Source organism: Gouania willdenowi, chromosome 4 (assembly GCF_900634775.1).
Source record: "Gouania willdenowi chromosome 4, fGouWil2.1, whole genome shotgun sequence".
NCBI lineage: Eukaryota > Metazoa > Chordata > Actinopteri > Blenniiformes > Gobiesocidae > Gouania > Gouania willdenowi.
In genome coordinates, this window is record NC_041047.1 from 33,773,084 (window position 1) to 33,795,159 (window position 22,076).

A 22,076-nucleotide genomic window follows, 5' to 3' on the forward strand; every position below is an offset into this window, starting at 1 on the left:
ATGGCGGTTGGCATTCTGAAAGCTGCATTAGCGCCACCCACTGGTTTTTAGACTAAAGATGACAAATAAAATAAAATCTGTTTATAACATCAACGATTATTTTTTACTATTTTATATTACATTTTCTTGATCCGTCTTCCTTTAACGGTCGTTTGCGGTTAAAATATTATCGCACGTGACGTCAAATAAAGAAAGTGACGTGTTTGCAGCACATGCGCAGACTAGATGTTATTTCCGGTACAGATCGTGCAGTGTGAGCAGCGCCATGGCCGTGTTCCTGTCCTTCTTCTACAGTCATTCTCTGAGGAAACATGGAGCTTTTCTTCATCTCAGCAGAACAGCAGCAGCTGGGATTCGAACCAGAGACTTTTGTAGTAATACTTCATCAGAGTACCTCCACCGGAGCATCGTACCGACCTTTCACTACCAGAAGAGTTTACCCAGGTGAGGGCGTTACATTAGCTTCATTTATTACGGAAATAAACATAATGTAACACATTAATAATCACTTTAATACAGATCTAGGTTAAAGGTTTTAACATGTGACCGATAGAGGGCGCTAACATCTGTAGTTCTACACACTAAACATCTAAGCTGTAAATCTTCTAAATTCTTTATTTATTACTATGGACCATATTTTGTTAAGAGATAAAACTTTGTTGTAATAACAAATATATAAATGATACTCAAGTAGAAGCACTTTTATTTGATTTAAATTGTACTCAAAGAGTAACTAACTGTAATTTAATCATATATATATATATATATATATATATATATATATATATATATATATATAACCCAAGTGGAATGTTTATCAAAGTGTTAAATTATTTTTTTCTAAAAACTTTAACTTTTGTTTCTCCAACAGATTGTAATTGTGTTAAATTCTTAAATAAAAACTCTTCCTGCCTTTGTTCCTGTGCGCATGCGCAGTAAGCCAAATGACCCGTGACCTTTAGTTGTATTTTAACCCTAACACAGGAAATACCTTAAAATTATTCTTTTTTTAAAGGTGGAATTTGTCGTGTTAAATATGTTAAAATATACTTATCTATACTATAAAAGAGTTTTATTTATTTATTTATTTTTTAACTCTAAAATACATAAAATTATTTCAGAATTACTACAATGGCAACAAAAAACTATAATTATACAAAAAATGCACTAAAATACAACAGAAAGACAGAAAAATACACCAAATGAAAAAATATAAAATGAATAAAAAACAAACACATTTATCATATTCATGTCCTTCATATTCAAACCAGATAAATCACACACTATTTTATTTTACACCCACAAATAAACCATTTATAGGCAAATTTATTTGTAAAGCACATTTCATACACAAGGCAACTCAATGTGCTTTACATGATAAAACATTCAATTGTTTAAAATCAATAAGAACATTTAAAATCATCAGTAAAATCAATTAAAATCATCAGTAAAATCATCATGACATCATCAACATGACCATAAATCTCTCTCAATCATATGCAGTAGATAAAAAAAGTGCCTTTAACTTTGATTTAAAAATGTTCACATGTGATGCTGACTTCAGCTCTGCTGCAGTTTGCTCCACTTCTTTGCAGCATAACAACTAAACACAGCATCACCATGGTTACTGTGAGCTCTGGGCTCCACTATCTGACCTGTGTCCATAGATCTCAGAGACCTGCTGGGTTCATACCTGACTAACATCTCACTGATGTATTCTGGACCAAACCCATTCACACATTTATAACCAGCAGCAGAACTTTACAGTCTCCTCTGAGGCTGACTGGGAGCCAGTGTAAAGTGTTCTGACCTCTTTGTTCTGGTTCAGACCTGAGCTGCAGCGTTCTGAACCAGCTGTAGATGTTTGATGAAGACCATTACAATAGTCCAGTCTGCTGGAGATAAAAGCATGGACCAGTTTCTCCTGATCTTTCTGAGTCATTAAACCTTTCACTCTGGAGATGTTCTTTAGGTGGTAGAAGATGTTTTTGTGATAGATTTGATCTGATGCTGAATGTCAGATCTGAGTCAATCAGAACACCAAGGTTTTTGACTTGGTCTTTATCTTCTAAAGATCCAGACTCAGATACTTGCTGACAGCAGTCCTCTTTTCCTTGTTACCAAAGACAATCACCTCCATCTTGTCATGGTTTAGTTGAAGGAAGTTTTCACTCATCCAGCAGTTTACTTTTTCTAAGCAGTCACACAACACCTCAATGGGACCATAGTCATCTGGGTTCAGTGATAGATATAGTTGTGTGTGTCACAGCAAATTTGCGGTTGACCTCATTTGGAGACATGATTTATTCTCTGGTTGAATGATGGAGTCCAGTCGAGGCATTGATGATTTTATAAAAAAGGTTTATTATAAAATTAAATAAAAAGGAGTAAAGAAGAAGCTTCCATCCTGAAAGAATGAAAGACAAAAGGCTCGTGGCAGAGGAAAAAGGAAAGACCCACTCTAACTAACAGTTTCACAGCTTTTATACAGATAACAGAAAAAGTTCCACCCTGAGGTGAGGAGGAGGAGGAGTCAGATGCCCAACAGTGGAAACATTTGAGGATGATGAAGACGTGTATATAATGAGGAAGATTGTCCTTGATAGTGTGTGTGTTCGTGTGTTTGGCCTTCAGCAGAGACTCTGTGTTGCACTGAGTACAATACGATCTGTAGTGTTTAATCTAACATGACTCAGCTGTTCAAAAGTGCAAAGAGTAATGGAGTCATCATGTATTAAAACATGACAAATTGTACACATGAACATACATTTGATGATATGATGATGAATATGAAAATTGCTGTAACATGTGTCATCTGCGTAGCTCTGATAATCAACCTTACAGTTGTGTAAATCTGGACACTACAGAGTACAGTATGTACACCTCTATGTACATACAACCTTCAAACACATATTAATTTGGTCATAATTAATAACTCTTAAGTTTTTCTACAACAATCAGTGTCTGAAATAACAGGTCATTTATTTTATACAATTTTAAAAGAAGACGTAACAAAAATGTTTTAAATAACATTAAATCCTAACATGTTACATTTATTCTGTTTTTTTATTTTACATAAATACTGTACATGAATTAATTTAACAGTAACATAACCAACTTATCATCTGCATTGTTTCACCATGAATTAAATTCAGAGGGTCCAGCTCTGATAGTGGGGTCTCCTAACCCTCTTCCCCTGGTCAGGGGTCTGTAACCTTTACTCTACAAGGAACCATTGAACCTCATCTCACCTGGATTAAAGTCCTCCTGGAGCCATAAAGACCTTCTCTATGAAGACAATACAGTGGATTACATTATATACAGTTAGAATTATATAGAATAATGTTTGATTTATATTGATCATGTAAATAGAAACTTAAAAACACTTTAAAATAAAATAAATTAACATCAATAAATAAAACAGTATCTTTATCTTCAAATTCTTACACATCACAGTTTATATGAACACAATGTTTATAAAGTAGATTTTTATAGTTAATGTATATGAAAGTCTATAAAAAGTAACATGAATATAATAATACATGATCATGTGATCAACACATGCTAATTACTCATTTCTTGCCACACATAAAACATACATATTTAACCTGTACATTGGTGGTTAAATGAATCTGTTCCCACACAATTAAAATCTGTATTTTCTTCCAGAAATAGTGTTTTTGTTGGTTTAGTTTCTTACCAGGGATTTAAAACTTAAGGTTAGTCACAGGTGGAGGAAAGTTGATGGTCTGTAGATGTTGTAGGAATGTGCTGAGTCATTGTACAACGTGATTTATTTTAGCTTAATAAATTGTTATATCATGATTTTATTTGTCATCATAAAAAATAACTTTATTTCAATAGTTTTTTTAAAACTATAGGGAGCCATTGTATAAGAGTCAAAGGGCCACATTAGGCCCCAGAACCACAGGTTGCAGACCCCTCTCTGAGAGAAACACAGCTGAACATCTGTCCTGGTATCATAGTCCATCAGTTCTGGTCCCTCCATGATGGTTCTGATGAGTGTGTACGCTCTAGTGCTGAGCTCAGCATGTTTTTCCTTTTTACTGTTTCTCTCAATGTGAGCGTGAACTCTGTGATCCACTCGTTATGTCTGGATACGTTCACGGATCACATTGTTGTTTATACTCTGTGCATTCACGTCTCATCACCTGCAGCGCTGCGTTCAATCCAGCCTCCACTCTGAGAGAGAGAGAAACAATGAGAGATCAAACACTCATTAGTCTCATTAATTATATATTATTTAATTATGAATTACATCATCTCTTTTATTAAGCGCTGTTAAAATACTTATCAAACACACACATCAGTGTGTGATCACGTGATCAGTGTGTGTGGAAGGATCCTTCCTTCCTTCGTCTAACGTGGGTTCGAATCCCACTTTTTTTCACTTTTTCACACTTCATCCTGCCTGAGTGTAAAAAACATGATTACTAAATAGTTTTGGATACAATAATTCCACGATATATCACAGATGGAAGGGGCGGAGCTAGTGAAAGGGACGTGCTTCCAATAAGCAGTGTGCTGATTGGATGAACCCCTGAGCCAATAAAACACTGCAAAACTCTTACTTTTGATTTGGGTTTTTTTACTCATAAAATTATGGCTTTGTAGCTGTGTTTGTGTTTACATTTAAATTATTAATAATAATAAATATTTATCCTGAATTTTACAATTAAATTATTTAAAATGTAAATTATTACTGTTATGGTGAAATTACCTGGTCTTTGACCTGAAAACACACTCTGTGGTGATAAATGATGAAGACCATTCTGGAGGGATGATGACGTAATAAAAAATGATTTTATTCTAAACTAAATAAAAAAAGGTACAGACAGGATAATCAAAGGGACCTCCCCTTGGTGTGTGTGTGTGTGTGTGTGTGTGTGTGTGTGTGTGTGTGTGTGTGTGTGTGTGTGTGTGTGTGTGTGTGTGTGTGTGTGTGTGTGTGTGTGTGTGTGTGTGTGTGTGTGTGTGTGTGTGTGTGTGTGTGTGTGTGTGTGTGTGTGTGTGTGTGGTGTGTGTGTGTGTGTGTGTGTGTGTGTGTGTGTGTGTGTGTGTGTGTGTGTGGGTGTGACGAGTTTACCAACCTTCCACAAAGAGAAAGACATGGAAAGTAAACAACTTAAGACAATATATTTGAATAAGATCAAATATATGAGTAAATATAATCAATTTTGCCATCACATTACATTGAGATTTACAATAAAATTATTTACAGGTACAATTTAGTGTGTGTGTGTGTTAATGTGTGTGTGTGTGTTAATGTGTGTGTGTAGGTTACCTATTCCTAAACTGGAGGACACAATCAGACGGTATCTGGCTGCTCAGAGACCTTTGTTGGATGATGATCAGTTCAGGTAAAAACCGTAGTTGATCTACTTCCTGTTTCCTGTGACGTGTTGCCAGTGGTTGAGTCATTAATCAATCAGTCGATCAATAAAGTGTTTGTTTCCTGTCAGAACCACAGAGAAAGTGTCCCATGAGTTCCTGAGTGGAGAAGGAAAGCTGCTCCATGAGGAGCTGGTAACGCAGGATAAAAACAACAAACACACCAGTTACATCTCAGGTCAGAAACTAATCAATCAATACTATCTCACAGTGACCACGCCCCTCACATTTCTGCTAATATTTAGTTATATCTTTTCATGGGACAACACTTTAATATAGAGCTGCAACTAACCATTGTTTTTGTTGTTGACTCATTTATCAATCATTTATTGGACTAATCACGATTATTGTTTTTGTTTGAAGCATACTGTATACAGTTGTGTGTGAAAGTCAGGGCACCCCTTTAAAAACAGCATATTTTATATATTTAAAAAGTTATATTTATATTTACTGTCTCTCTGGTATATGGGAAAAAAAGACAATATTGTCAGGAAACATTAATGCATAGTTACATTTTATTTTATAAATTGAACAAAATTACAAAAATGAAAAACATAATTTTGGCATGTGCAAAAGTCGGGGCACCCTACAGCATCAGTACCTTCAGTACTTAGTAACACCCCCTCTGGCAGATATCACAGCTTGTAAACGCTTCTTATAGCCAACAACAAGTCTCTGGATTCTATTATTTGGGATTTTTCCCCATTCTTCCTTGCAAAAGGCTTCCAGTTCTGCAATATTCCTAGGACGTCTTGCATGCACAGCTCTTTTAAGATCTACCCACAGATTTTAGATAATGTTTAAGTCGGGAGACTGTGAAGGCCATTCCAAAACCTTCAGCTTGTGTTTCTTGAAGTAGTCCATGGTGGATTTGGAGGTATGTTTAGGATCATTATCCTCTTTTCAGCTTTAGCTTTTTTACAGATGCTGTGATATTTGCCTCCAGAATTTGCTGGTATTTAATTGAATCCATTCTTCCCTCCACCCGAGCAATGTTTCCTGTCCCACTGGCTGCAACACAACCCCAAAGCATGATGGATCCACCCCCATATTTAACAGTTGGCAAGGTGTTCTTTTCATGAAATGCTGCTCCTTTTTTTCTCCAAACATACCTTTGCTTATTGTGGCCAGAGTTCTATTTTAACTTCATCAGTCCACAGCACTTGTTTCCAAAAGTCATCAGGCTTCTGTAGATGTTCTGTTGCATATTTTTGACATTGTATTTTATGATGAGGTCGTAGATAAGGTTTTTTTCTACAGACTCTTCCATGAAGGTCTTGTTGGTGCAAGTATCGGTGCACAGTGGAAGGGTGCACCACCACTCCTGAGTCTGCTAAATCTTCCTGGAGGTCTTTTGAAGTCAAATGTGGGTTTTGGTTTACCTTTCTGACCAGACTACGAGCTGTTCTCTCCGAGAGTTTCCTTGGTCTTCCAGATCTCTTCTTGACCTCCACAGTTCCCCTCACCTGCCATCTCTTAATTATGCCTCGCACTGTGGAAACTGCAAGCTGAAAACGCTTTGCTATCTTCTTGTAGCCCTCCCCGGCATTGTGGGCATCAATTACTTTCATTTTTTCTGTCTTACACAGCTTCTTAGAGGAACCCATGGTTGCTGAGTGTTTGTACAAGGTTTGTGGAGTCGCCGTATTTAAGAAACCCTCAAATTGGCACCAGCTGGCACTCCCTAATGACAATTGTTGACACATGCTTCAGGACCAATGAGCTGGTAGAGGTCTGAGCTTGTAAAAAGAATCTGACACTTTGAAACTCTCAGGGTGCCCCGACTTTTGCACATGCCAAAATTATGTTTTTCATTTTTGTAATTTTGTTCAATTTATAAAATAAAATGTAACTATGCATTAATGTTTCCTGACAATATTGTCTTTTTTTCCCATATACCAGAGAGACAGTAAATATGAATATAACTTTTTAAATATATAAAATATGCTGTTTTTAAAGGGGTGCCCTGACTTTCACACACAACTGTATTTATGTCTATTTTAATTACTGCTTAAAGCTGTTGTTCTCTGACAGCATGTTTTACACAAAGGAAATAAAACAATGACAGGACAAAATAATGCTTTTATAATAGTTGTATTTTCAACATGAAAAATTATCCATCCATCGTCTGGATGGAAGGTTCTGGATCATCCTCTACCATAGATATTGATCTCATATCAATGATTATTATATTCAGGATGCTCTGTTAGTACTTATGAACCTCTCCTCATGACAAACTCATCCTTTGTTTAGGAACACTATTAAAAAAAATGTATATTAGTTCACAATTTAAAGGTTTTATATGTTTATCACAATTAGGGATGTAACGATTAATCGTAAGGCAGTTAAAAATCGATTTATAGGTATCACAATTCACATCGATTCTCTGAAAATTGAATCGGAGTACTTTTTTAAACAGCAGAGGGCGCTATACTATATATATTGTATTCATCCTTCTCTTGTCCAAAAGTGTAGGCAGCGGAATCTGCTACTACTTTCTTTTTGGCCGCCTTCTACTCTTAAACATGTTCATAAATGATTCCTTACCCCTTTAGCACCGAAATATTACGTGAATATCTGTAAAAGTCACGTTTTTCTATTAGCTCTGTCTGCTAGCATAGCATCTCTTCTTCACTGCTAGAATATCTGCATGCCAACCGACCACTGGGTTACCAGCGCCCTCTGCTGGTCCAAACAAATATCTGATGTAATTTCAGTGCAGTGACTTTTTTTTTTAAGTCCAATTGTTAAGACACAAAATACATTTTCAGTTGCACTTTTAAAAAGAAAAAAAAACTATTATGCAGTTTTGCATTGTTTACTATAGAACCAGAATTTAAATTAATAGGCTTCTTCTTCATTTGTATTATTCCTTTATTTATTTCATTCAAGATTTATTTTTAGTTAAATTGCATTGTTTTGAATAGTTTATCAAAGGATTCTTTTGACAATGAAAAATAAAAGGAAAATAATACAGTATTTCATAGTTTTTTTCCACAAAAAGAATAAAGGAATATTTTTCAGTCATTTGTCTACAGTCTCATTTTGTAAAATAAATCGTGAGAGAATCGTATCGTGAACCCAGTATCGTGAATCGAATCGTATCGGGAGTCGAGTGAATCGTTACATCCCTAGTATACATACATGTGTATAATATTAGTACATATACGTGTATAATATTAGTATATATACGTGTATAATATTAGTATATATACGTGTATAATATTAGTATATATACGTGTATAATATTAGTATATATACACGTGTATAATATTAGTATACATATTACAATATTACACATGTATATATACTAATATTACACATGTATATATACTAATATTACACATGTATGTATACTAATATTACACATGTATGTATACTAATATTACACATGTATGTATACTAATATTACACATGTATGTATACTAATATTACACACACGTATGTATACTAATATTACACACACGTATGTATGCTAATATTACACACACGTATGTATGCTAATATTACACACATGTATGTATGCTAATATTACACACATGTATGTATGCTAATATTACACACATGTATGTATGCTAATATTACACACATGTATGTATGCTAATATTACACACATGTATGTATACTAATATTACACACATGTATGTATGCTAATATTACACACATGTATGTATACTAATATTACACACATGTATGTATGCTAATATTACACACACGTATGTATGCTAATATTACACACATGTATGTATGCTAATATTACACACATGTATGTATACTAATATTACACACATGTATGTATACTAATATTACACACATGTATGTATGCTAATATTACACACATGTATGTATGCTAATATTACACACACGTATGTATGCTAATATTACACACATGTATGTATACTAATATTACACACACGTATGTACTGTATACTAATATTACACACATGTATGTATGCTAATATTACACACACGTATGTACTGTATACTAATATTACCTACACCGTATGTATGCTAATATTACACACACGTATGTACTGTATACTAATATTACACACACGTATGTATGCTAATATTACACACACGTATGTACTGTATACTAATATTACACACACGTATGTATGCTAATATTACACACACGTATGTACTGTATACTAACTATTACACACACGTATGTATGCTAATATTACACACCAGTAATGTATTATGCTAATATTACAACACGTATGTACTGTATACTAATATTACACACACGTATGTATGCTAATATTACACACATGTATGTATGCTAATATTACACACACGTATGTACTGTATACTAATATTACACACACGTATGTATGCTAATATTACACACACGTATGTACTGTATACTAATATTACACACACGTATGTATGCTAATATTACACACACGTATGTACTGTATACTAATATTACACACACGTATGTATGCTAATATTACACACACGTATGTACTGTATACTAATATTACACACACGTATGTATGCTAATATTACACACACGTATGTACTGTATACTAATATTACACACACGTATGTATGCTAATATTACACACGTATGTATGCTAATATTACACACACGTATGTACTGTATACTAATATTACACACACGTATGTATGCTAATATTACACACACGTATGTACTGTAAACTAATATTACACACATGTATGTATACTAATATTACACACACGTATGTACTGTATACTAATATTACACACACGTATGTATGCTAATATTACACACATGTATGTATACTAATATTACACACACGTATGTACTGTATACTAATATTACACACACGTATGTACTGTATACTAATATTACACACATGTATGTATACTAATATTACACACATGTATGTATACTAATATTACACACACGTATGTACTGTATACTAATATTACACACACGTATGTACTGTATACTAATATTACACACACGTATGTATGCTAATGTTACACACGCGTATGTATACTAATATTACACACACGTATGTATGCTAATATTACACACACGTTTGTATGCTAATATTACACACATGTATGTATGCTAATATTACACACATGTATGTATACTTGTATTACACACACGTATGTATGCTAATGTTACACACACGTATGTACTGTATACTAATATTACACACACGTATGTACTGTATACTAATATTACACACACGTATGTATGCTAATATTACACACACGTATGTACTGTATACTAATATTACACACACGTATGTATGCTAATATTACACACACGTATGTACTGTATACTAATATTACACACACGTATGTATGCTAATATTACACACATGTATGTATGCTAATATTACACACACGTATGTACTGTAAACTAATATTACACACATGTATGTATACTAATATTACACACACGTATGTACTGTATACTAATATTACACACACGTATGTATGCTAATATTACACACATGTATGTATACTAATATTACACACACGTATGTACTGTATACTAATATTACACACACGTATGTACTGTATACTAATATTACACACATGTATGTATACTAATATTACACGCATGTATGTATACGAATATACACTACTACAATATTACACACACGTATGTACTGTATACTAATATTACACACACGTATGTATGCTAATGTTACACACGCGTATGTATACTAATATTACACACACGTATGTATGCTAATATTACACACACGTTTGTATGCTAATATTACACACATGTATGTATGCTAATATTACACACATGTATGTATACTTGTATTACACACACGTATGTATGCTAATGTTACACACACGTATGTACTGTATACTAATATTACACACACGTATGTATACTTGTATTACACACACGTATGTATGCTAATGTTACACACACGTATGTATGCTAATATTACACACATGTATGTATACTTGTATTACACACACGTATGTATGCTAATGTTACACACACGTATGTATGCTAATGTTACACACGCGTATGTACTGTATACTAATATTACACACACGTATGTATACTAATATTACACACACGTATGTATACTAATATTACACACACGTATGCACTGTATACTAATATTACACACACGTATGTATGCTAATATTACACACACGTATGTATGCTAATATTACACACATGTATGTATACTAATATTACACACATGTATGTATACTAATATTACACACACGTATGTACTGTATACTAATATTACACACACGTATGCACTGTATACTAATATTACACACACGTATGTATGCTAATATTACACACACGTATGTATGCTAATATTACACACACGTTTGTATGCTAATATTACACACATGTATGTATACTTGTATTACACACACGTATGCACTGTATACTAATATTACACACACGTATGTATGCTAATATTACACACACGTATGTATGCTAATATTACACACACGTTTGTATGCTAATATTACACACACGTATGTATACTTGTATTACACACACGTATGCACTGTATACTAATGTTACACACACGTATGTATGCTAATGTTACACACACTTATGTATGCTAATATTACACACATGTATGTATACTTGTATTACACACACGTATGTATGCTAATGTTACACACACGTATGTATGCTAATGTTACACACGCGTATGTATGCTAATATTACACACGCGTATGTATGCTAATATTACACACACGTATGCATGCTAATATTACACACACGTATGTATGCTAATATTAGACACACGTATGTATGCTAATATTAGACACACGTATGTATTACACACACGTATGTATTACACACACGTATGTATACTAATATTACACACACGTATGTATACTAATATTACACACACTTATGTATGCTAATATTACACACATGTATGTATACTAATATTACACACACGTATGTATACTAATATTACACACACTTATGTATACTAATATTACACACACTTATGTATACTAATATTACACACACGTATGTATACTAATATTACACACACGTATGTACTGTATACTAATATTACACACACGTATGTATGCTAATATTACACACACGTATGTACTGTATACTAATATTACACACACGTATGTATGCTAATATTACACACACGTATGTACTGTATACTAATATTACACACATGTATGTATGCTAATATTACACACACGTATGTACTGTATACTAATATTACACACAAGTATGTATGCTAATATTACACACATGTATGTATACTAATATTACACACACGTATGTACTGTAAACTAATATTACACACACGTATGTATGCTAATATTACACACATGTATGTATACTAATATTACACACACGTATGTACTGTATACTAATATTACACACATGTATGTATGCTAATATTACACACACGTATGTACTGTATACTAATATTACACACACGTATGTATGCTAATATTACACACATGTATGTATGCTAATATTACACACACGTATGTACTGTATACTAATATTACACACACGTATGTATGCTAATATTACACACATGTATGTATACTAATATTACACACACGTATGTACTGTATACTAATATTACACACACGTATGTATGCTAATATTACACACACGTATGTACTGTATACTAATATTACACACACGTATGTACTGTATACTAATATTACACACACGTATGTACTGTATACTAATATTACACACATGTATGTACTGTATACTAATATTACACACACGTATGTATACTAATATTACACACGTATGTACTGTATACTAATATTACACACACGTATGTATGCTAATATTACACACACGTATGTACTGTATACTAATATTACACACACGTATGTATGCTAATATTACACACATGTATGTATGCTAATATTACACACACGTATGTATACTAATATTACACACGTATGTACTGTATACTAATATTACACACACGTATGTATGCTAATATTACACACGTATGTACTGTATACTAATATTACACACACGTATGTATGCTAATATTACACACACGTATGTATGCTAATATTACACACATGTATGTATGCTAATATTACACACACGTATGTACTGTATACTAATATTACACACACGTATGTATACTAATATTACACACACGTATGTATGCTAATATTACACACACGTATGCACTGTATACTAATATTACACACACGTATGTATGCTAATATTACACACACGTATGTATGCTAATATTACACACATGTATGTATGCTAATATTACACACATGTATGTATACTAATATTACACACACGTATGCACTGTATACTAATATTACACACACGTATGCACTGTATACTAATATTACACACACGTATGCACTGTATACTAATATTACACACACGTATGCACTGTATACTAATATTACACACACGTATGTATGCTAATATTACACACACGTTTGTATGCTAATATTACACACATGTATGTATACTTGTATTACACACACGTATGTATGCTAATGTTACACACACGTATGTATGCTAATGTTACACACATGTATGTATACTTGTATTACACACACGTATGTATGCTAATGTTACACACACGTATGTATGCTAATGTTACACACGCGTATGTATGCTAATATTACACACACGTATGTATGCTAATATTAGACACACGTATGTATTACACACACGTATGTATACTAATATTACACACACGTGTATATATGCTAATATTATATACACGTATGTATACTAATATTACACACACGTATGTATTACACACACGTATGTATACTAATATTACACACACGTATGTATTACACACACGTATGTATACTAATATTACACACACGTGTATATATACTAATATTATATACACGTATACTGTATATACTAATATTATACACATGTATTTATACTAATGATTCATATGTGTTGCAGGGCCATGGTTTGACATGTATCTCTCTGCTCGAGACCCAGTGGTTCTGAATTTTAACCCCTTCATGTCGTTCAAACCCGACCCCCGGGGGGAGTACAACGATCAGCTGGTACGCAGCGCTAACATGGTTTGTTCTGCCGTGCGCTTCATGAAGACGCTGAGGGCGGGGCTACTGGAACCAGAGGTGTTCCACCTGAACCCCACCAGGAGCGACACCCACACCTTTAAGAGGCTGATCCGCTGGGCCCCACCCTCTTTGTCCTGGTACGGGGCGTACATGGTTAACGCCTACCCTCTGGACATGTCCCAGTACTTCAGACTCTTTAACTCTACCCGGGTCCCTCAGCAGGGGCGGGACCAGCTGCTGACTGAGGAGGGGGGGCGCCACCTGTTGGTGCTGAGGCGGGGGAACATGTACGTGTTTGATGTGCTGGACAAACACGGGAACATGGTGAGTCCTACTGAGGTCCACGCCCACCTCCACTACATCCTATCTGACCCTAGCCCCGCCCCTAGCTTCCCTGTGGGCGTGCTCACCAGTGAGAACAGGGACGTGTGGGCGGGGCTTAGAGAGCAGCTGATAGCAGCAGGTAATGGGGCGGAGCTTAGCGTGGTGGACAGTGCACTGTTCTGTCTGTGTTTGGATGAGGAGATGATGGAGGACCACGTCCAGGTGTCCCACAACATGCTGCACGGAGACGCCGCTAACCGCTGGTACGACAAGTCCTTCAGCCTCATCGTCACCAAAGACGCACACGCCGCCATCAACTTTGAGCACTCCTGGGGCGACGGCGTGGCTGTTCTACGTCTGCAGAATGAGATCTATAAGGACTCAACCACTCAGCCCCTGGTCCACCCTGGCTCTCCTCCTGGTCCTGGTTCTCCTCCTGGCGTACGCAGGCTGAGCTTCACCCTGACCCCAGAGCTGGAGCGCTCCATCTCCAGGGCTAAGGAGAACTTTAACGTGTGTGTGTCTAAACTAAGCATCGATGCTCTGGAGTTCAAAGATGGAGGAAAAGAAGAACTGAAGAAGCACCAGCTGAGCCCTGACGCCGTAGCTCAGCTAGCATTCCAGATGGCCTTCCTCAGGCAGAACGGGCACAGCACGGCCACCTATGAGTCCTGTAGCACCGCCGCCTTCAGGCACGGACGCACCGAGACCATCCGACCAGCATCCATCCACACCCAACGCTGCGCACACGCCTTCGTTAACCAGCCCAGTAAACACAGCGTGGACCAGCTGAGAACCATGCTAGCTCAGTGCTCCACGTACCATGGACGGCTCACCAGAGAGGCAGCTATGGGTACGTAGGAGGGGGAGGGGCTAGGAGCCCTCCACCAATCACACACCAGCTGACTCACATCTGACATTTTTAATTACAATTACATCTTCAATTACCCATGTTCAATTATGATTACTATAACCTGCATTATTTCCAATTACTATTGAAATTATTACTTCGCCCTGAAAGTCAATTACAATTACATTCTCAATTACTAAAGTTAAATTGCAGTTAGTCACAATTACTGATCCTTTAATAAATAACATATTAATCATAATCTTCCTCTAGTGTTAGCTTTCTGTTAGCATCGCTAATGCTAACAGGTCAGTTTGATCCATGTCTATAATCAGCTGTAAAATACACTAATAAATATGATCTATCATTAATTAGTTTATCATCTATTGATTACCTCGTTAGGATTCATAATCAATGAATATATTAGTATTAATATTTATGGTGTTTGTACTGTTACTATATCCATAGATTTATATTTAACGTTATCACATCTTGTTTCAGCCCAAAACCCAAAAAGCACTTTTAGCTTTTTTTTTTTACTGAAAGTTTTTGGTGCATCACTAGTTACATATGTAGAGTTATAAATATAGTTTTATATATATATATATATATATATATTAACAGGGTTCTCTCTAGAGTTGTTGAGCGTAGAGGCATTTTCATCCCCTAGTAATCACTTTTTATAATAATAATAATAAAAACACTGTTGTGCTTTGGTCCTAATGATACTTTTACAAACTGATTTTTATTTTTTAATTCTATGTAAACGTATAAATACCAATGTTTCTCAACCTGTGACTCTCCCTAACCAGGTCAGGGCTTTGACCGTCACCTGTTTGCCATTCGGTACCTGTGTACCTCTAGAGGCCACGCCCCCCCCAGCTTGTACAGTGACCCAGCGTACGCAGCTATCAACCATAACGTGCTGTCCACCAGTACCCTCACCAGCCCTGCAGTCAGCCTGGGGGGCTTCGCCCCCGTGGTGCCCGACGGCTACGGCGTGGGCTACGGCGTCCACGACCACTGGATCGGCTGCAACGTGTCGTCCTATCAGAGCAGGAACGTCCACGAGTTCCTCCAGTGTGTCAACCAATCACTGCACGACATCTTTAGAGTTCTAGAAGGAACGCCCCTCAGCTAACATGTGATCATATTATATCAGAATAAAAGTATCAATTAGAAAACAGTTGCTTCAGATTGTTTGAGGTGTTTTAAGTTAAAAAGTCATAATTTAAAATATTAAAAATATGCTTTTAATCACTGTGTGTGTGAGTTAAATATCTCAAGTAGTTTATAGTTTATAGTTGGTGTTAAATGGTTGTAGTTGAGTTCAGGAATAAGAGAATGAGGAACTTGAGGTACCACAGGTTGAGAACCACTGGCCTGTATTAGGTGATGCACACCTTGTCTCTGAAATGAATTTAACACATTTTAGATACATTATATTAGTTTTGAATGTATTAGATATATATATATAGTGTAGTGTAGTGGATAGCACATCTGTCAAACTCAAGGCCCGAGGGCCAAATCTGGCCCTTTAGAGAACTCAATTGGACCCGCAGGAGAAAGTGGAAATAGAAAATAATATTTGTGTAAATAACCAAATAAATCCGTTAGACGTCCTCGTCCCCCAAACTCATACATTTAATTAATGGAGTCGGTTTGTTTACATAAATATGTATGTATCCTGTAAGTTTTCACAAACAATCCAACAAATTATACAAAAATAAGTCTCAAAATCATAGAATTGATTTTCATGACCTTGATTGAATTAATTAATTTCATAATTGAATTGGGGTCTGCTACTTTCTGTCTACAGCATTAGGGCAACCGTGGCTCAGGTGGTAGAGGGTCGTCTTCTGATTGAGAGGTTGGGGGTTCGATCCCAGTACCTGACTATGTGTCAAAGTGTCCTTGGGCAAGACACTGAACCCTAAGTTGCTCCCAGTGGTCGACTAGTGCCTTGCATGTCAGTCCTGTCCCACTGGTGAATGAGCTGATATGTAAAGCACTGTTTCAGTGGTGATAAAGCTCTATATAAATCATGTCTATTTACCCTGGACGGCGCCAGTCCATCAAATACACTCCCATTAAGCTCACGTCATGTTTTTAGATTGTGGGAGGAGCCACGCAGCATGGGGAGAATATGCAAACTTCACATAGAAAGTACCAAAGTGTGCACCTCAGGGTTTGAACCCACAACCTTCTCCTTGTGAAACACGTATAACAGATGGTGTTAAAATCATTTTAGTCTAAATATTATGGAGCAGTTTAATGTTCCACAGATTTAATATCAACATTATTGTTCTTAGTTTACATAAAATACTAAATATGTAAGAAACCAACAATATCAGGATCTACACTTTACATTTCTATTAAATTAAGTAATAGTTTTTCCAACAGTTAAACATTAAAAATGTCTGGAATGTAAAGTCCACTGAGTATGAGACTAAATAATACAGTTTAAACTAAAGTTTTTAAAGTGAAGCTGAAATTATGACTAAATATAATTTTTTACCTCGTCTGCACATGATGTCAAAGGTCAACACGATAAGAAGTTTAATCTATAACACAGTAATATGTTTTATTATAATAAAATAAATGAATTTATGTTATTGTATAATTGTGACCATCACCAGCCCTCCCTAAGGAAGGATAATAAATACTTTATTATAGGGAGAATATAAAAAGAGAGAGCAGTGTTACACCTGGGGGAGGAGGGAACAGGGAAGAGAGAGTCAGGGTAGGACAATGTAAAGAGAAGAGTTGATTATTGTAAAGTGAGATGTGTATTTATAGTTGTGTATATTGTGTTTATAGTGTTGTGTAATCAAACCAGTCAGGTGACCAGTGTGTAGCTTAGCTATAATGGTGGTGTCTGTGGACAGAGGGAAGGAGTGAGTGGTAAAACCTAGAACTGATATTTAGGATCAACGTGTCTAAAGTTAAGCCCAGTTTTATCTACAGTCTAAGACATGTCAGTGTATCATAGACTAATGTATGTAAGAACCTCTACTGTAAACCCAGGAGCTGCCCTGGACCTGAAGATGCAGCCAGACTAGCAGAAAGAGTGGGGGCCAAAGAGCCCCTGGCCACTCCCCCCCACATACACAAGGACCCAGCGCACCCCAATGATGACTAAATATAAAAGTGTTTGACCTTTGACCCCAAACAATGAGACATTTTTAAATGAACATTTATTTTATAAAGAACCTCCTACTGACTGTGAATAAAACATAACTCACATGAAAATGTTTTACTGGACAAAATGGGGTCACGACCCCAAGGTTGAAAAACCCTGGTGAGTGGATTAGTGAACATTGAGTCTAACAGCAGTAGATCTATGATAACACAAGCTTTTAATAACAAAGTCAATCATTGGAGGACCGATCTGATCACGTGATGATTGGCTCCACCCCCTGGTCCTGTAGGCTCCTCCTCCTCACTGTGGCGCTGAGGTGTTGGAGGCGTGTCCAAACAGGCCTCTGTAGAGCTCGTTGCGGGCCTCGTGGCTCAGACCCACCTGGTCCTTGGGGGCGTGGCCTAGGTCCAGCTGGTCCACGGGGGCCATGAAGTGGACCAGCTTGCTGTGGATGTGGAAGCGGACCTTGCGTCCCTTGCTGGCCTTGGTGTCCACTTTTTTCTTCATGCTGCTACGTAGCTTCTGGATGGCGAGCCACTGGCGCCCTGAGGCCAGCTGCTGGTTGGGGGCGGAGCCACTGGTTCTACGATCAATCAGCTCTCTGAGGAGCTGGTGGTAGAAGTCCTCGTCGTCAAAGATGTCCTCATCCAGGTTCTGGAGGTGTTTGTTGGTTCTGGAGGAGCCAGCGCTAAGCTCCGCCCCCTCCTCCTCAACAGAAGGCTCCATCTTTCCCAGAACCCTGTAGTCAGAGCGGCGTGTGCGTGTGCGGTGCAGCAGCCTGTCCTGGTCCATGAGGACCTGGTCCACCTGAGTCAGGATGTTCCTGTGGAACGCTGAGAAGGTTCTGGACGTGGTCCCTGTGGTCAGACGCGTTTTATCGTCCCAGCGCTGCAGCGTGGCGTCTCGGTACGACTGGAAAGCACGGAACCGCTTAGACATCAGCTCTGGGTACGCACTCATCTGCAGCTTACGCTTCTTCCCTAGCTCCACCCCCTGCTCCTCCTCCTGCTCCACCATGGCCCTGGTGTCATTGTTCTGCAGCAGTAGAAGGTCCTGGAGCTCCAGCATGGACCTCTGCAGGGCCTTTACTGCCTTGTGAGAATCCTTCAGTCCCTCCTGCAGCTTAGCTCCACCCCTTTCTCTGAACACCGCCCACGTGTCGGGCTGTGGAAGCTGATTGGCCGTCACCAGGGCTTTCTGGAGTTTGATTCGTCCTTCCAGCAGGTGGTCCCACAGGGACAGCTGCTGCTTCACGGCCACGCCCCTTTTTACTGTCTCATCCACAGCCTGATGGCTGAAGGTTCTCACACACTCTCCATCATCACCATCATCATCATCATCATCACCACCATCATCATCATCATCACTCACTCCCAGATCATCCATGGTCTCTGTCAGTGTGGAGAAGTCCACTCTGCTCTCTTCTTCATCATCATCATCATCATCATCATCATCTTCATCACTGCATAACTCCACCATCTCTCTGTCTCCATCTTCCTCTTCATCATCCTCCTCTTCCTCTCCCTCCATCAGCAGCTGTTTCCGGGTCACTTTTTTTCCCGCGTACCTTCGGTCCGTATCGGACAGCAGAGGCGCGTTGCACATGCGCAGAGCGCTGAGGGCCGCTGTATCTTCTCGGGGCCCCTCAGAGCCCTGCTCCACCCTGGCTCTGGTCGCCTCTTCATCATCATCATCCTCCGGGTCCACAGACGTCGGTACCGGGTTGAGCAGCTGCTCCAGCTCCAGGGACACGGAGCTCATGTTGGAAACCTCTGGATCACACGTGTTTCCGCTCTGTGCGACGGGATGGGGGGCGGAGAATGTGACGTCACTAAATCGCGACTCTGACGAACGTTATACCCTGAGTGTTGTCTGTAAGGTGTAGTTAGAAACAGACTTTAAAAAAGCCTTTTCTAAATATTATAATGACATATTTTACCTAAAGTTAAAGACACACATTTCACAATCTTAAAAAACATATTCTGTGTCAAATTTCCTTAAAAGTAGATTTAAATCTGATGTTTGTTTTTATTTAACTTACATGTTTTTTTCTGTGTTCTGTCTCTCAATCTTTTTGGTCAAATATAAATAATTAGATTTCACTATGTTCCAAACTTTGAATTACATCTGATTGTTTATCAATTTGAATTCTTCCATTTCAGATATTATCAATATTTTTTTTATTACTGGGAAATATTATATTCATTGTTCAAAGTGGAGAAAAAAGTCTCCTTTTCTGGATTTATTATTTATTTCAAACTGGGTTTTTTTGGCCCTGAAAAAACTCCAGACTAGTACATTTATCTGGAAGCCATGATGCATCTTATTTGTTGATTTGCAATATTTATTTATTTTTTATTTTCCTTAAATGTAATTGTTGTTATTACATTATTTTAGATTATTGCTAATCATTCTTATGACTGGAAACTGTAGTGCAGTGTTTTGCTTAAGATCATTTAAGCATAGTAAATATGATCAGAAGATATGATAATTTTATACGATTATAGGAGAAACGTTGAAGATAATGCTATAGTTACCTTTGCTTCTTAGAAATGTGGAACCAGAGGGGTATTCCATAAAGGAGGTTTAACAAACTCTGAGTCTATCCATAAACTCTAGGTCAACATACCCTCCATGGTAAACTCTGTGTATCTGATTCATTACAGCTGGTATGAAGTGGATCAATCAACCCTGAGTATGTAAACCTTGGGTTACTGACGTGCACGCGCGATAAAAAGCCATCATCAATGGATCAAAGATGACTTGAGCTGCCATGGTAACCACCTGGAATAGAGTGATTTATTCACCCTGATGGTGAAATAAACCTGTGTTTGATGAATATGATCCTGTTCTAAAGATGTGTTCAGTCTTCAGTGACTATAGTGATTAAATCACCTGTAATTAATAACACTTTATGATCACTTCATCACTTTATCTCTTCAGTGATGTGACAAGTGGTGAATAATAATAATAAAATGTGTCTGAGGAGACGTGTCAGCATCATAGGATGTCTGCATAGAGAGTCCTCCTGTTACACTGGATATAAACACAGTGACTGATGCTTCATATCTAATCATTTATATTGATTTTTAATGTAATATTATCACCAGATTCATCTCTACGTCAGAAAAAATGTCATAAAAAACACTGAAGCAGGACGTGAACCCGCGACCCATCGCTTTCAAGAGCAGTGTCACAATTCACTGTGACATCATAACTTCATAGATGTATGATCTACAGATTTAACTGTATAATAATATAAAACAACAATTGAGCCTTAAAAGTGTATTAATTTAAATGATCATCTCATCC

The 22,076-nt window shown here is 37.0% G+C and overlaps 2 protein-coding genes across 2 annotated transcripts; one reads left to right on the forward strand and one right to left on the reverse strand.

The window, feature by feature from the left end:
* Positions 1 to 227: 227 nt before the first annotated feature.
* On the forward strand, positions 228 to 16,879 carry cpt2 (carnitine palmitoyltransferase 2). The gene is made up of 5 exons (XM_028444939.1): positions 228 to 444; positions 5,301 to 5,381; positions 5,484 to 5,590; positions 14,327 to 15,628; positions 16,435 to 16,879. Exons 1-5 carry the CDS (start codon positions 266 to 268, stop codon positions 16,761 to 16,763), a joined length of 1,998 nt encoding a protein of 665 aa, XP_028300740.1. The 5' UTR covers positions 228 to 265; the 3' UTR covers positions 16,764 to 16,879.
* A 1,923-nt stretch (positions 16,880 to 18,802) lies between these two features.
* aatf (apoptosis antagonizing transcription factor) lies at positions 18,803 to 20,570 on the reverse strand. Its single transcript, XM_028444942.1, has one exon. It carries the CDS (start codon positions 20,523 to 20,525, stop codon positions 19,065 to 19,067), a length of 1,461 nt encoding a protein of 486 aa, XP_028300743.1. The 5' UTR covers positions 20,526 to 20,570; the 3' UTR covers positions 18,803 to 19,064.
* Positions 20,571 to 22,076: the final 1,506 nt, after the last annotated feature.

Coding starts and splice junctions, on each gene's coding strand:
- cpt2 (XM_028444939.1), top strand. CDS start 266: ATGGCCGTGTTCCTGTCCTTCTTCTACAGTCATTCTCTGAGGAAACAT. Junction 5,591..14,326: donor ACACACCAGTTACATCTCAG/GTCAGAAACTAA, acceptor TATGTGTTGCAG/GGCCATGGTTTGACATGTAT. Junction 15,629..16,434: donor CACCAGAGAGGCAGCTATGG/GTACGTAGGAGG, acceptor CTCCCTAACCAG/GTCAGGGCTTTGACCGTCAC.
- aatf (XM_028444942.1), bottom strand. CDS start 20,525: ATGAGCTCCGTGTCCCTGGAGCTGGAGCAGCTGCTCAACCCGGTACCG.